Source organism: Schistocerca nitens, chromosome 4 (assembly GCF_023898315.1).
Source record: "Schistocerca nitens isolate TAMUIC-IGC-003100 chromosome 4, iqSchNite1.1, whole genome shotgun sequence".
Taxonomy (NCBI): domain Eukaryota; kingdom Metazoa; phylum Arthropoda; class Insecta; order Orthoptera; family Acrididae; genus Schistocerca; species Schistocerca nitens.
Window position 1 is genome coordinate 361,425,298 of NC_064617.1, and position 17,160 is coordinate 361,442,457.

At 39.9% G+C, this 17,160-nt stretch overlaps 1 protein-coding gene across 2 annotated transcripts in view; it reads left to right on the forward strand.

Annotated features, from left to right (window-relative positions):
• LOC126251716 (aminopeptidase N-like) overlaps nt 1-17,160 on the forward strand; it is a 291,935-nt gene that overhangs the window by 269,095 nt on the left and 5,680 nt on the right. For both annotated transcript variants that reach the window (XM_049952311.1, XM_049952310.1), the window contains exons 15-16: nt 7,590-7,745; nt 13,627-13,705. In XM_049952311.1, the coding sequence (XP_049808268.1) occupies nt 7,590-7,745; nt 13,627-13,705 (235 nt within the window). The remainder of the gene's footprint in view (nt 1-7,589; nt 7,746-13,626; nt 13,706-17,160) is intronic.

Here is a 17,160-nt window from a genome sequence, read left to right on the forward strand (position 1 = left end):
GCTGGCCCAATACCTTGTCCACCACGAAGCCCAGACTTAACCTCACTGGACTTTTTCTTTTGGGACCACATAAAAGATGTTGTGTACAGTGAAAAGATCACAGAAATCAATCATTTACGGGAAAGAATCGTCGTGGCAGTTGGGACAGTTACACCTGGAATGTTGGTGAATATGTGGCAAGAAGTGGAACGTCGTCTCGACGTGTGCAGGGCAACAAATGGATCCCACGTTGACGTCTACTAACATTAAATAAAACTTCTCTTTCATGATATGTACTCATTGATGTAATTTTTCATTAATTTCCCCATTAAATGTATACTTAAAATTAGGTGGTTCTTTTTCAAACACATAGCGTTATTTCATTGTAATTTAAATGTGAAAAATTCAGTAGAAAAGTTAAATAATTCTGCTCACACTATGACTGATACTTCCTTCATAAAAAAGTACTTGTAGGTCATGGAATGAGAGTAACAGGTATTCTCTATATTATATGACATTTGACTGTGGGTTGTCTCCATACAAGGACAAACACATACTATCATCATGCCCACCACTCTCCGAAGCCAAACACCCTCCCTAAGCCATATGTATCCTCTCCCCTACCTTTTCCCCATCCAATTTTTCTCCCCTCTCCTCATCCACCCTCTCAATCCCCACTCCTCTCTTCCCCTCTTCTCTTCCTTAGCTACACACTCTTTGTAAATCACTCTCCTTTTTAGGAAATAGTCCAATCAGAGATATTCTAAGCAAGGCCACACATTTAGATTTAGCTCTTCCAATAACAGCTCGGTATTTTAATGTCCAGTCATATTTCTCATCTCCAGAAGTCACGGCACCCTGTTTTTTTTTTTTTTTTTTTTTTTGGAAACAGGCCAATCAGAGCGCTTCCGCTTCTTATAGCAAGGCTGCATCTCGTCCTGTGATGTTGGGAAAAGCATAATTTCTGCATGGCATCGGACGTAGTCACAACATTGATAATGTTGGTTTCTTTACCGTATCCCGATGGCCTATAATGATGAAACATTATAATATGAGCGAACACATATCACACTAGCTGTCCAGTTTTAGGCTTCTGCTTGTTATTATTCTTATATATCTTTATGTTAAAAAAAACATTTAGTTTTCAAGTACTGTTACTTGCTACAAGTTGTAAGTTTCCTGGAGCAGGAGCACACCACTGCGAACCGAATGTTAAAACTTTGAACATCAGGTATGCATCGTCTTGCTTTCGTATTTTCTTCACGTGTCATAGCTACAAAATTTCTGAACACTAATAAATAAGATAGATTTATCTATGTGCAAATACTGACTATATTGGACGAAAAGGACAGTATCCGAAACTGTAAGAGCTGTTTCGCACTATATGCTAACTGTTGTCACTATAACCTTCTGGCAATGCATTGTTGCCGATATACGTTGCTTTCACAGCAACTAGCAGCATACAAGATTATGGCAAATGAAAAATGATCTTCTCCAAAGATACAAGGTACCTAAAACCTTTGGGGTCAACGTTATACAGACAGTAAAGGATGCGAAAATACGTATTTTGAGAGGAGGAATCAGTGGTAATAAATACCTGGGTGATGTGAGGACTTGAACGACCATTGCATCTGAGGCGCGTGTTTGTGCTCCATTTCATAAGAAGCAATGTCTGTCAATTCGACTTTGAAGGTACCTTTTTCAAAACAATACTCAAAATCCTGTGATATGGCCACAGTGAAATTTATCACTGTTTACAGTTCATGACTCGTCGTCGATGATATGACATTATCAGTTTCAGAAACGTGAGAACATGAATTTAATTTATGGTGCAGTAGAATATAGTGCCCAGACTTTTGAACGAAAGTACGCAGAAGAGTTTTCATCCTAACTGTAAGAAAAGTGTAGCTGTTATCAGAAATTTGCGAGGAACTGGATCGTTCAAGTAACAGTGAGTTGTCCAAGGGTCTCAACAAAGAACTGTTGGTACACCAGAAGTAGATGATGCCGGATCATTTGAAAGAAGATTCAGCAGTAAGCACCCATCAACTTGGCAGTCGTCTCTTTGAATAGTTGCTATGAGCTCAACTTGTCGCTATGAAATTTTTCCAATAATAAAAAAGTAATTTTCGTTTGCGGCTATTACTACATGAGCTCAAAACCACTCAGTTTAGGTTTTGATTTTAAAGTTTCTAACACCCCCTAGAAACACCAAAGGCGATAGAGGGCAATCGAGGGAATGATTAAAAGGAGGGTACAGAGCATGAAAACACCAATAATAGCTGCATTTCACTTTGTGAATGATTACTCTGTTGTCTTGAGCTTGTGTACTATACAGAGCGGTGGCGACGATCACAAATTGTTCAATTAACTAAAATTTCATTTCTGTCGTATTGTGGGCCTTCAGGTAAACTTGATGGTTTCCAGAATTGTTGCGCAAGATGCTGGCTGTCAGGTGCCAGCTGTGTACAAACTTTGATGCCAGTGGTCCAGGAAAGGGGCTTATGGCCATCGCCATGGTTCTGGGCGACTGCGATATCAAACGAACAGCCGCTGCTGACAACACGACCGCTATAGCACGAATCCTTGTTCCTAAGACGAGAATATAAGTTTCAAACACAAATAACATTTACATATTTCGTTAAACCATTTGACAATGTGAACAGAAACTAAACTTGGACTATAATGGAAAACAATGGATACCCTATAAAGTTATTAAGACCATAAGAAGCCTATACAAAGAATCAAAAACTATGATAAATACTGTTGAAATATGAACACAAGAAATTTTATTAAGTAAAGGAATGCAACAAGGGTGCCCAATATAACACACTACTTTTAATATTTTCATTAATGACTTATTCTGAATTGGAAGCAATATATACAAATGAATTAAAATGTCAAAAGACACCATGTTAAATGCTTTACTGTATGTAGATGATGTCATGATATTAAAAGAGGAATAAGACGACTTACAACGTGCATGAACCAACTGAAGTACCTTTGTGTACAAAACAATGTTGAGATTTCCAAAACCGAAACTGGGTTTTAGTTCCGGCTAGATACTGGGTGATCAAAAAGTCAGTATAAATTTGAAAACTGAATAAATCGCCGAATAATGTAGATAGAGAGGTACCAATTGACACACATGCTTGGAATGACATGGGGTTTATTAGAACCAAAAAAAACACAATCGTTCAAAAAATGTCCGACAGATGGCGCTTCATCTCATCAGAATAGCAATAATTAGCATAATAAAGTAAGACAAAGCAAATATGATGTTCTTTACAAGAAATACTCAATATGTCCACCATCATTCGTCAACAATAGCTGTAGTCGAGGATTAACGTTGTGAACAGCACTGTAAAGCATATCCGGAGTTATGGTGAGGCATTGGCGTCGGATTTTGTCTTTCAGCATCCCTAGAGATGTCGGTCGATCACGATACACTTGCGACTTCAGGTAACCCAAAAGCCAATAATCGCACGGACTGAGGTCTGGGGACCTGGGAGGCCAAACATGACGAAAGTGGCGGCTGAGCACACAATCATTACCAAACGACGCGCGCAAGAGATCTTTCACGCGTCTAGCAATATGGGGTGGAGCGCCATCCTGCATAAACATCGTACGTTCCAGCAGGTGTTTATCAGCCAGGCTGGGGATGATGCGATTCTGTAACATATCGGCGTACCTCTCACCTGTCACGGTAGGAGTTTTTCTGTCCAGCGCCATCTGTCGGACATTTTGCGAACTTTGTTTTTTTTTGGGTTCTAATAAAACCCCATGTCATTCCAAGCATGTGTGTCAATTTTTACCTCTCTATCTACATTATTCCGTGGTTTATTAAGTTTTCAAATTTATACTGACTTTTTGATCACCCTGTACATTGTCGTCGTGGTTAATGTGATTGTAGAACATGTGTTGTCTTTCACTTATTTTGTATGTCAAATTGGCCTAACCAGTAATAAAGACCTAGATATAGAATTATCCAGATTTGGAAATATATGTAGTACCATTCACAATGTATTTAAAAATAAGACCAGACAAGCAACAAAAGTAAAATTCTAAAAAGCTTTGGTTCTTTCAGCAATTTATCGTGATATTGTATTCTAGGTACCTACAAAAAGAACTTCAGGTTAAATACAAAGAACAGAAAAGACTTTAAAAGAGGAACAACATGCTTCTTAAAAACAGATCAAACAAAAAAGGAAACAATGCGACAAGAAATGAAAGTAGAGCCAATTAAAACTAAAATAATCAAACACTCCAACACCTGGTACGAACACGTACAAAGAATGGGCACAGAACATAGAACTAAAACTCTACCCATCTAAAACCCAAGCGGTACTTGTTGGTCACTCCAAGCTCATTAGCCCAAAACATCGAGAATTCGTACCATCTCTAATCCTAAATGTAACAGATATCAACTTCTCTCCCTCAGCAAAGAGCATGGGAGTAATAATAGATGAAAATCTAAATTGGACAGGGCACGTAACTGCAGTGTGCAAAAAATCATCAGCGTCCCTTCATGCCCTACAAAAATATAAAAAACTCTTCCCTTTCGATCTGAAAAAGAAATTAGTACAAACGCTTATACTCCCAATCGTTGACTACAGCGATATTATCCTACAAGATCTCTCTCAGGAAAATTCGCGACGTCTGGAACTGGTCATGAATGCCTACGTCCGATATATCTATGACGTTCAAGTTTTCGATCACATTTCACCAGCACATGCACAACTGTCCTGGCTGCGTGCACGCAAACGCAGAGATTTCCATTCACTCTGTCTTATCTACTGTCTTATAAATGTACACTGTCCCTCATATCTCTCCTCGTCCTTAGAGCTCATGTTTGAACGACATGAGAGAAACAACGTTCCCATCATAATAAAATCCTCTCTGTTCCACTACATCGCTCAGTCACCTTCTCGAAGTCCTTTACAGTAGCAGGAACGCGACTCTGGAATAACCGCCCTCGTTATATTGGAGAACTTAAAAACATGTCAGGCTTCAAAAAACAGTTAAAGACGTATCTACTTAAGCAACAGTATTGCCTTTCTCTGTACATGAATGCACTTCACCACATTACTTCCTTCTTTCCTACTAGATCTTCCTCAGTTCCCAGTTTTTTCTTAGCTGATGCGGCCTCCTTAAATCTCCCTTCCCAAAAATTCGCTATACCAGTAAACGGCTACTTTATATACCAATATAGTAATGCACATCTGCACAAATCTTCATTACTATTGCCAGTTTTTCGCACGTTTACCATTACTATTTCATTTTTTCTTTTACTGTTATTATTATTGCATCTATCATTATTTTTAAGTATAGCAGCTGTTGTAAAAATACTGCCAGTATTTACTTTATTAAGTCTTAGTCATTACTTTTTATTCATATTGTCGCTAGATTAATCTATCTTTCTTATTCAAACCACTGTCATGATGTAACTATGATATGTAAAATACTGCATTTGTGCAACACTGGTCCGATGTAAGAGAGGGCCCGATAACCCTAATCTGATCAGGTTAAACAAATAAATAAATAAAATAAAATGAATACATTAGAAAACGGCATGAAGCAGAGATGTTGGAAGACCTAAAAGAGATGGTCAGACTATTTGTGTAGATGGCTCAGGCTCAGTTCCTAAGCCATCAAGTGTTGAAAAAGAGGAGAAGAAAAAATTGCATCCAGAATGTCAAATAGGAAAATCGCGAACCATTTATAGGAAACTAATGCACTAGCTATGGCGCAACTCGCTAGGATTCCTCTTAAATCACACCAACATGCAAACCATTTAGAAAAAAGACAACTGGAGGGTGTTAAACTTCGTTGAGTGACGAGAGGACTTCCTGCTCTGGTTTCAGAGATGATCATGTGCTATTGCTGTGTTGAATAAGGTACCGTAGCTAACAATTACTGTACACATATTTGTTGAATCTGCATCTGTATGTTAACACTCAATGGTCTGGGAGGTGAGTTAGATCAGGATTGAATAGCTGAGGCCGGTGGAAGAAAGTGCTAATTACAATAGCTTATTTTGATGTACTGCATGTCTTATGCTTGTTCACATTGAAACAAAACAGAATATGAGAAGAGTAGATGCCGTTTTCGCATACTACATATGGATATACTTGTTACCAACATGTGATACATTCGAAAATACAACAGATGAGGTGATCAGAGTAATTCTAACCAAACTGATGTTATCACTTTCTTCCGGCGACTCCTATGAGGGATTAACGATCGTTTGATATACCGGCCAACTCGAGTGTGATGTTTATTAATTTCCTTCTTTCGTTTAGGCAAGGACCAGACTGGTTCCCAATCCTTGCCTTTGAAGACATCATATTCAATCAATTAACATACTAAAATACGTTGAACAAAGCATACACGATTAACAAAGACAAATTTCTCCCTTAGATTAACTTACGAGTGTGACCACTTGAAGGGTATCATGTCACCATATTCAATAATTAATTGTGAAATCATGAAATAAAAAGCGAGCCCCGCTATCATAAGGCATCGCCAGGAAGAAGAAATAGGTGTGATGTTTGATGTGGAACCAAGAACAGTGCGATGTCTATCCACAACATCTTGTCCAATCTGATGTTCCTACAGTGTCAGGAAGAAGTAATCTTCCGTCGTGAAAATGCACGCGCATACCACATCTACGGTTACCTAAACTTTTTGCATCTTATTTATCAGCACCCCTGGCCGGCATGATGACCAGATATGCCGCCGTTGAACTTGTTCGGAACAAGACGGGACGACGTCTACCCGATCCGCATGGCAAGCAGCATACTTTGAAAGGCGAAAATAGAGCGAAAGAGTACCTCACAAAATGACATCCGAACCTTTAGTATTGACTCCGCCCCTCGTAGTCTCGCGGTAGCGTTCTCGCTTCCCGAGCACGGGGTCCCGGGTTCGATTCCCGGCGGGGTCAGGGATTTTTCCTGCCTCGAGATGACTGGGTGTTGTTGTGTCGTCTTCATCATCATCATTCATCCCCATTACGGTCGGAGGAAGGCAACGGCAAACCACCTCCATTAGGACCTTGCCTAGTAAGGCGGTGCGGGTCTCCCGCATCGTTCCCTTACGCTCTGTAAAGAAGCATGGGACTTCATTTCCATTCCATTTCAGTACACAGACGCAAGACTTAATCGTAGCTAGAGGATATTACATAAATAATAGTATGTGTTCAAGTTCATGTGTGTGATTAGGATTATATTCAGTGCACAGCCAAATATAATATGTGAAAGAACTTTATTAATGTATTACGTTCGCTAGAAGAATTAATGTTTTCATTTGCTACTGGTGTAATTTGCCAACATTAGCACCACTGCGTACTTATTACACTTGGAAGTACGCAGCATTTTGTATACTTAGTCTGAGCTTTTACTGTCACTCTCTTGAAACTTTGATTCAACAACTATTCACAGTGCGGAGTGGCTAAAACGGAAATGGATGTGTTGCTTTCCAATATCCCTTCTAGTGCACAGAATATGGGTAGATGAGTAGTGGACCTACAACATCAAACTCACCTAGAGGAATGGAGACCCTACAACGTTAATGCACATCTGAGTAAACGTGTACATGGTACCCTGTTGCAGATACCTGCTCGAGCAGACGGCAAGAAGATCGGAGGATGGTGTCCACTGGGAACACCTACCTGTACTGCTGGAAGCGGCGCTTCGGGGGCGACGCAAACAGGCTGCCGCTACCGCCATAGACTTCTTTGTGGATAATCCACATATCTTCAAGGCTCGGTGAGGTTTCCAACAGACACTCCCAATAAATTTATTTAATTTTAGGGGAATATTGATCACCTGGCATTTCTTCCCTCTTTGTCTTTCCCTCAGTTTTTCCCCCATTATCTCTCCCTCTATTGAACTATATGAAATAAAATCATCATAACTTCTGAACGGTTTGCGTTAGGACATTCAAACTGCACGGTTCGCTGTGTTGCATGATGGGAATAAGAATGCGCATACATGGTTTGGTTTAGCGACGAAGGCAACTTTCATTTGGATGGGTTCGTCAATAAGCAAAACTGGCGCATGTGGGGGACTGAGAATCCGCCTTTCGCGATCTAGAAGTCGCTTCATCCTCAACGGGTGACTGTGTGGTGTGCAATGTCCAGTCGCGGAATAATCGGTGCGATATTCCTTGATGGGACGGTGACTACCGAACGGTAAGTGAAGGTTTTGGAAGATGTGTCATCCCCATTGTCCAAACTAGACCCCATCGACGCAGGAGAGTGTGTGATGTCCTGGACGATCACTTTAGGGACCGCATTCTAGCTCTGGGGTAACCAGAGGCCACTGGCATGGGGCTCGATTGGCCGCCATATTCTCCGGATCTGATGAACACATGCGACTCCTTTTCGTGGGGCTATGTTAAGGTGTACAGCAATCACCCCAAAACCATTGCTGAGCTAAAAACAGGCATTCAGGAGGTTATCGACAGCATCGATGTTCTGACACTTCAGCGGGTCATGCAGAATTTCGCTATTTGTCTGCGCCACATCATCGCCAAGGATGGCAGGCATACCGAATATGTCATAACCTAAATCCTAATATCTTTAGTGACGTTTATATGTTGAATAAAGTGTGTGCACGGACGAGTTTGTAACTAATTTACGTTTTGTTTCGTATAGTTCGATAATAGTCACTGTATATTCGTTTATCTAATAATTTGTCCCACACGTCGTGAAGAGCTGTACAAAGAATCTTTATGAGGCAATCACTAGGATGTCTAAGAAATAAACCACAACTAACGAGCTAAAAATCAAGGAAGTCATGAATTCGAAGGTTGGTTTGAACACCACAGTGCATTCCTAGGCATAGTCGTATTATAGTTGGTATACCGTCGTCTTCTTTCGACCTTTGAACAACTGACACAGCCGTTTACCCAGGAATGTTCAGTTTAACTTTCCGAAACACAGTGCAACTCACATTTTCCACATTAACAAACACTGCCAGACGTAAAAGAACTACAAAGACGTTAAACGCATTAACGCGTCGGAAATCGTGCCTGAAGTCCAAGAGGTAGCTTGGTTAACGACTTCCGTTCCTCTCCTGGACATATACGATAAACTGCATGAATTTACTGAAAGACTTACCCGACTATATGAGAATAGGCGCGAGGAAAACGGGTACCTTGACAAAAGGATTAGCTGAAAATGATAATGAATCCAAAGGACTTACAGCTGATCCCATTATCACGGTCGGGAAACTATATCCGTACTTAATTTTTCCGATAATCAACAATGAATCGTAAAAAAGTAAAACTTATTGACTATCCTGTGGGGATAAATGATGACGTCGCATAAAATTACTTAATAAACATGTTACAGACAACACCAAAAATCAGTAGACGTAACAGATCAGCATCTAACGGACACGATGGCATTAAAGTGCAAATAATTATGCTTATTATTGGCCCACTGCTGTCCTCATTGACAGTTATCTTCAACCACCGTTTGTTCGCAAGCGTTGTCCCAGTGGTTTGGAAACTGGAACTTGTCAAACCATTTCTCAAGGGGTGCTGCCACAGCACCCTCTTGCTATCGTCCCTCTTGCAGTCTTCAATCGCTTACCAAGATCGTAGAATATACAGTATAATGCACAACAATGTTATCTATTACTTACGGATGAATAACCCACTAAAGGGAAACCAGCCACATTTTAACAAACATCTTAACATCTGTTGTTGTTTAACAGCGGACAGGTGAGAGGGACTATATATCTCTTTTTGGATACGGCAAAGTCTTTCATGGTGTTGACTTCAACATTTTATTTTCCGTAGTTACCAGTTTCTAAGAGTTCTCCAAGTGCTGTCCAATGGTTTTGCTCGCACCTGACGTCGGAGACCTCGAAGTCATAATTAGAGTTGGGCTCTATCAAAACTGTGGTTGCGTAGTTTTGGTATGGTACATAAAAGACGTAAGAAATGGTAGATTTAGCGGTAGTAATTGTAGCATTGGTAGAGGAAGGAACATACATGAACGTGTGAAGAGAAACTGGGAGCCGACAACTTATCTTTTTGTTTATTTCTGTTTGTCCTAAATCTGATTAGAACCGCACATCGTTCATTGTTAGTCCACTGTGTATTTTACGTCCTTACAAAATATATATTGCATTTTGTAAGTAATAATAATTAGTTGATCGCGCAACCTCTGCGCTTTTATGCAACCAAAGTAATTATCTTTGATGCTAGTACAGGTTACACGCACAAACATAAAAATCTATACAATTATTGTTGTTATTTTGTACCCAATAGAACGTTCTTCATGATGATCAAAGACAAGAGTTTCTTGTTATAAGTGCGAAATATGTGTATGAATAACAGAAACATGTTTTATATATGCTCGACGTAGTATGGAAACACTGTTTGAGATGGTTTTGTTTTGCGGATATTTTTAACTTTCACCTTTTTTCGAGAAAATTACGTTTTCTAGCGTTGTATGATAAATGTGTAATTTTTTTTAATTTTACTAGAATATTCCTCTGTTTCACATTACAAATCAACTCTTTTAAAAGAAGACATGAATTGAACATAGAAAATTGATATTGTCGATGTTCAAATACTGTTATTTTTAAGGAACTGACAGGAAGATAACTATGTAGAACAAGATGGTTCCATATGCTAGATGGCCCTTTATGTATCCTCACTCAGTTTCTAGACAGTTCACCGTTCCCAGTTTCTAGGGAAATCTAGTGAGCCACTGACACATAAGCAAACAAAGCGATTGAAACAAGGTAACGCCCAATAGGTATGCAACACACCTATCGTACAGGTACCGTGGTTACGATAGTAATTGACCAAGGCTACTAGGAAAACTGCTGTGCTCTATGCTCACTTATGGTGGTCCACGGTAGCCTCAGGTAGTTTTAAAACTCTAGTCGTAATGAAAATAGGAAATAGGCAGCATCACGTGTACTCCTAGGATCGGTATCAGGTCCAATACTATTCTTATTGCACGTAAATGATGACATCGGTTTAGCCCCAATGTATTTATATATATTACATATATGCTGATGTCCTCCAATTATATTTAAATTAAAAACCGGTTAATTTGTGAACTGCAACCGAGATAGCTAATGCTTTCCTGTGCACCTTATCAAAATGGATTCTGAATACAGCATTTCTAGGTTCATTAGTCTGAGGTTTCGGAAATCTGTACCATATTTAATGTTAAAAAAAATGGGACGAAACATAAGCTAAAGAACTTATTAGTAGATGAAAATCCAAACCGGGCTGAAACTTGCAAGAAGACTTCAGCACCTCTCCATGCTTTACGAAAATCCCTTCGGAACTGAAAAAGAAATTTGCACAAACACTTGTGCTTCCAATTGTTGATTACAGCGATGTTATCCTGCAAGGTCTTTCTTCGGAAACCTCAGGGTACTAGGAGCTGGGGATGAATTCCTGCATACGAAATGTCACTTCGCCATCTTATGCACAACTATCTTGTTTACGTGCAGACAAGAATAGATATTTCCATAGCGGTAACTTTACTAACTAATCGTTGTATAGAGTACCTCATACTTTGTTCCACATTAACATTTCTGTCTGGACAAAGATGAAGAAATGCTCGCTTCTTTTACAGAAAAATCCTTTCTTTGTCGCTTCATCACATAGTCACCCTCTCTAAATCCATTTCGTAGCAGAAATCCAACTTCGATGAAATGATCTACCTCATCATATCAGAGAACTGGATCAAATCTCCAACTTCAAAATACAGCTAACGGCTGTTTATTAAAACAACAATACTATCTGCTTTTGATTTTGAACGCATTCTTTACCCTGTTGCAGCTAAATAGTCTCCTTTCCCATCAGATCTTTGCCACCGCTATTTGGGCAGTCTGTCTGAAATCCTGTCTTGTTATTCACTATGTCATAATTTGTCACTTACATACTACCATGAAGATGAATACCTGCAGATCTTGATTCAAAACGTATTTTGACGCTATAATGCCATTAATATTATTATTAGTATTATCATTTTAAATAAACTGTTAAAGTCTTGAATGCATAAACTACTGGCTCGATGTAAGAGCGAGTCTAAAGGCTCTAAAGCAAAATTTAATCTTTCAACTACACTGCCGCTCAGAGATGGACTTTTTTTAAAATGAAATTACAATGAAATCCACACCATTAGCTGCTTACAGGCGTTGATAAATATCAACGGTGACCGTTGAAAATGTGTGCCCCCACCAGGACGCGAACCCTGGATCTCCTGCTTACATGGCAGACGCTCATTTTGTTCGTGATTGTTCGTTCTGTTTCTTCAGGGCGGACGTCCCATGACGCTTGTTAAAGTTCAGCGTCGTTCCATTAACTCAGTTTTCTTTATTAGAGAGGGCTGCTAACCCTCTGACCTAACACGCTGACCTACCATGATCCATCGAGGACACAGAGGAGAGTGCGACTGCAGGGACTTCACCTCTGGCCCGCTCCCCGTGAGACCTACATTCCCAACTTACTGTCCATACACTACATTTATATTACCGCATGTAATCACAGATTCACAAATGATGTTCCACCGAGCACTGTATTCTATACCGCCATGCTCTCACTTTACAGCTCCTTAGTTGAACACGATCCCATCATGAGATAAACTTTATTCGTCAGTCTGTTGCCTATTCTTGGCACAAGAACTATGTGGTCATTTTATAGTCACCTTTCTTTCGAACCGTTGTTTGTTATCCACCACTTCTTTCTATTGTGCAGCAGTACCTTCATGTCTCCAGAATGGATATTTGACTCAATAAACGTTAGGATCGTCGGTAACTGCCAGAACTGAAACTGTGAAGGCTCAGTTGGCAATAACATACCCATGAAAAGCAAGTACCCGCGTTCGACGCTCGGGTCCTAGTCCAGCACGTATCTTAAATCCATCAGGAAGTTTCATGGTATTTACTGAACTGAACAGCTGCTCTGAACATCTTCTGTAAGTTATATGACTTCTTACAGCCTTTGAATCTCCTCACGACTCTTTCCCTATACGTTCCCCCACCCCCCCACCCCTCCCCACCCCTGAGACTTATTAGCCACTTCTGAATTCCTAACACACGTCGTTCTATCCCGTTCAGCCTCCACGAGAATAGTATCCATAGATTTCTTTACTCACTCAATCTTCCTGATATTTCTCCATTTATTCATTAATATATCTGCTTAATTTGATACATATCTACCATTGCATATCAATTTGTTATATTTCCACAAGTTTACTAGTTATAAATATTTCACTTTCGTGCACGCTTTGTTCCAAATTAATTTCTGTAGAAGCTCCTTCCCAAGTTTAGTGCAAACGTTTAACACCAATAGATTTCTGGCTAAGGAAAGAGATTTTCAACTACGCCAAACTACCATTTAGATACACGTTTCAGTTGGCTAGACGGGCTGACGATTTCATTTTCAGGTACAATACTTTCAGAACATCGGTTCGCACGTCAAAAAAAATTTCGTTTCTTAAGTATGTTAATTCTCCATTTCTTTTATTACTTCTTGCCTGTCTTGATAATCAGTGTGGAATAACCTGTTCCCATTTGTTACACTCGACATTACTGTTGTCTACAGTTTATGTTTTAAGTGTTTCTTTCTTCATAGAAGGCAATTAATTAGCTATAGTCTTCTCCGTAGTGGCATCGGCAAGAAGAAGTTCGGGAAGTTACTAACGTCCTTCACGCGAACTCTCTGTGATGAAGACATCATCCATAAGGTAAGTGGGTCATCAGAGTTTTCCTCCCCAACATACCAGCTCCAAAAAAAGTGTATAAATTGACGTTTTATTGATGTATTGTCAATTCTAAATGTAATATTTGATCATTTCTATTTCATTCACGTGTAGTCGCGCGTGGCCAAATCCAGTAATAAATAATTAGAGAGGGTAATGTACATTATAGCGTGTGCGGTTTTGAGTTGTAACACAACTATTGTAACCCAACCTCAATTTCTTGAATTTATCCTGTGTCTCCTGATGGATAATCATACAGCTTCTTAACGTTGGTATTGCCAGTTCCCTTGAAAAGCGCTATTAAATTCGAAAAAGTTAATTATTTATCCCAGTGCCTAGTCATCTATCTTTCAGTTTCCTTCTCTGTTCTTGGACTTCACATTTCCAGTACCAGTGTTCTTCATAACTTCAACAATTACGGTTTGCACTAGATAATGTGATTTCCCATTGTTATTCAGTTCCTTTACGCATTTATGTATGACCAGTCGTCCAACAAAAATATTTACCTATCCTAACAGTACACTAGATTCTTTCACTACTCATTTGAATATTTCGAAGGCATCACCATGCAAAAACCGGGTGGTGGTTACAGTCCCAACTCCTCAAAACTAATTACGGGTAGGCCACTCCTACCCTTCAGATTTTAATTGTGTGCGAAGTTAAACGTATAACACAAAAGTAGGCCCTCGGCATAACCTTAAAATGCGGAATTTGCATTAATCTGAATCTGATTGACGCCATCTGACTGGAAGAATATATTTACTTATGATTTACTATGACTGGTCTATCTCTCTTAACAGTGGTTAGTTGCATTTATTGATATAGTGAAGGTATCCAAACAAAAACACCGGTAAGTTTGGCTTTTCGTGAAGACGAGGTCCGCAGCACCCTTCCGCAGTGAAAAAGATGTTGCAGGACCAGCCGCGATGCAACGCCAGTCCGTCCTTCACAGCTACTGCCAACGTATTCGATCCGGACACCTCCTCGAACAACGCACAAGACGATGTGGAAAGATCCGTGTCCGGACACCTAGTCTCTTCTTTAGTGGCGCTCGCTTACGGCCTCCTAATTCCTCCCCGCCGAAACAGAGCTAGATGCCAATTGCAAAATCCTGTGTTCTCCCGCTTGTGCCGTTAGTCTCACAGTGCAGGGCTCGAGATATGAAGCAAGAAACGCTACGAGGCTAGACTTTGTCTCCTGAAACCCACACTTTTACTATTGGTAGATGGCTATCTTAAAAGGAAATCCGTGAAACATGGAATGCGTCCCCCGCCTCCTGCACTCCGCCCACATTGTTCGCCAACTGGACGGACTGGACACCAGTTTCTACAGTCGTACGGGTGGACAATAGCTTACCGCCCGACAGGGCCGTCGTTGCGGCCTCCATTCTAAGAATTCACCATCCGGGCGGCCGGTCCTGGTCCCTAGCCAGCGCAGTTTGGCCGGCATGTTCCCTGCTCGCTGTTTCAAACCCAACGGGTTTTTTATTCGCATGCGCTACAGAGACTTTCACATCCCAGCCGAACCAATCACCGTGTTAATAAAGGAAAAGAATGACAACTGTGCAGAGCACTGTACTCCCAGTCACCGTGATTCCATTTCGTCAATATAAGCTATCATACCGCTTTACCCTGTTGTCAGTCTCTGAATTGCAAAATCACACTCTAATTCTGATGAAAATTGACATGCAGTATTGGCTGACGCGTTTCAACCAGCATGAGGCGAAACTTCAGTATATTCCTCTAGAATGAAATGTGTGTCAGTGATATACAGTGCTTACTGACCATGTACGGTACTATGTTATCAACTATAGCTCAAGTTCCACACAATCATCCTCCAAGAATTGGAGAAAAGTGTGTTTTTCTCATTCACCTCCGTCACACATTTCCTTACATAAAACAACTTATCAGCTGCTACAGTGCTGCGCCATACGAAACAACACACCTCAACTTCCTCGTGCTGACCCTACACTCAGTCAGTACCAAAATTACAATTCAACGCAGCACGAGTAAATTTAACCCTTTTGTGACTGCCGCTGCATCTTCTGATACCTTAAAATACGATTTATTTCCTTACAATTGTTTCCTTTTCCATCACTGGACGCTTGTGTCACACCAAATGATCAGGAGACAAGGAGACTCATTAAGTTGCTCGTCCCCAGCATACAACGATGTAACAAATATGGGAAAACCTATATTCATAATTCAAAAAGATGTGACCATTATAACGTGCTTGAATTTTAATACAATAGTAAGGAAATTAAATTAAACATAACTAGTTTTATAGCACAATTCATTTAATCGGAAAATGTTTAAGTCAGCATAAGTGGGCACTTAAAAACACGATTTCTTACTTCATTGCAAAATACGAATCACTTCCCATATTCTACCTCACCATTCACATAGCGCGAGCATTGATTTTGTTGGTGAAGTAGTTACAGTATGTACGATTTTATGCGCCTCGTTGAAAAGTACTGGTGGTGTCCTAAACATGAGCTATAATGTCATTCACACATTTCAGGCAATGGCACTTACCTGGCCTCTTAGAGTATGGATAATTCTCCATGTGTCAAGAAAATTACTTGAATTTCCAAAAGAGAATTGTTAGATACACCAGAAATTACAACATTAATAAGATTTCGCGTTTGCTTCTCAATAAAATTTAAAAAGCATAAATACATGTGAGTATTATTCTCATTCGGGCCCTACAGAACAATGCTATGAACAACAAAGGGCATTTTAAACGATGTGTTTTAGTTTTGCTTTGTGGCCATTGTATGTCGATTCTCTCAGAATGGACTCTTTTTGGCTCGGCGGATCGAGTTGTGCCATCTTCTTAGCTCATTATGCTCGGTCAAGTGTCCAGTCGTGAATTTTGTTTCTAAAAGTTTTTCTGCCTGATGCATCAAGTTCTGTCATTCTTGCTTCCTTCTTCTTTTACTGCACCGACCCATTTTATTCTTTCAGTTTTGGCTTTCCATGTTGACCTGTAGGCTCAGCCACCTTTCTCAATCTAGTAGCACTAAAAGTCATGCGTTTCGAAGGAACAAGCCTTTATTATCAGATTTATTTTACAAAAATCGTACAAAAGCAACGAAGATAAAAATATGAAAGGACAAAACAATTCGTGTTCATTACCCTTGTAATCGTGTCTTCCTAAAATGTGCTTCAACATTTCTGTAATTTAACTCAGAAAGTAGCAAACATTTTGAATGCATATAAAATTGCAGCCTCGTTTAAAACCAACAACATGTTACGATATAAACTGAGGAATAGTTGAAACAGGAGATTGATAAATATAACGAAGCCGGTATCTGCCAAATTCAGTGTCACAGTTGAATGCGAATTGCATTTGTCAGATTGACAGGTCTTTGAAGTTGAGGTAGAACGAACACAGGGACGGTTTTCGGCTTCATAATTTCTAAAAATCGACCGTAATCA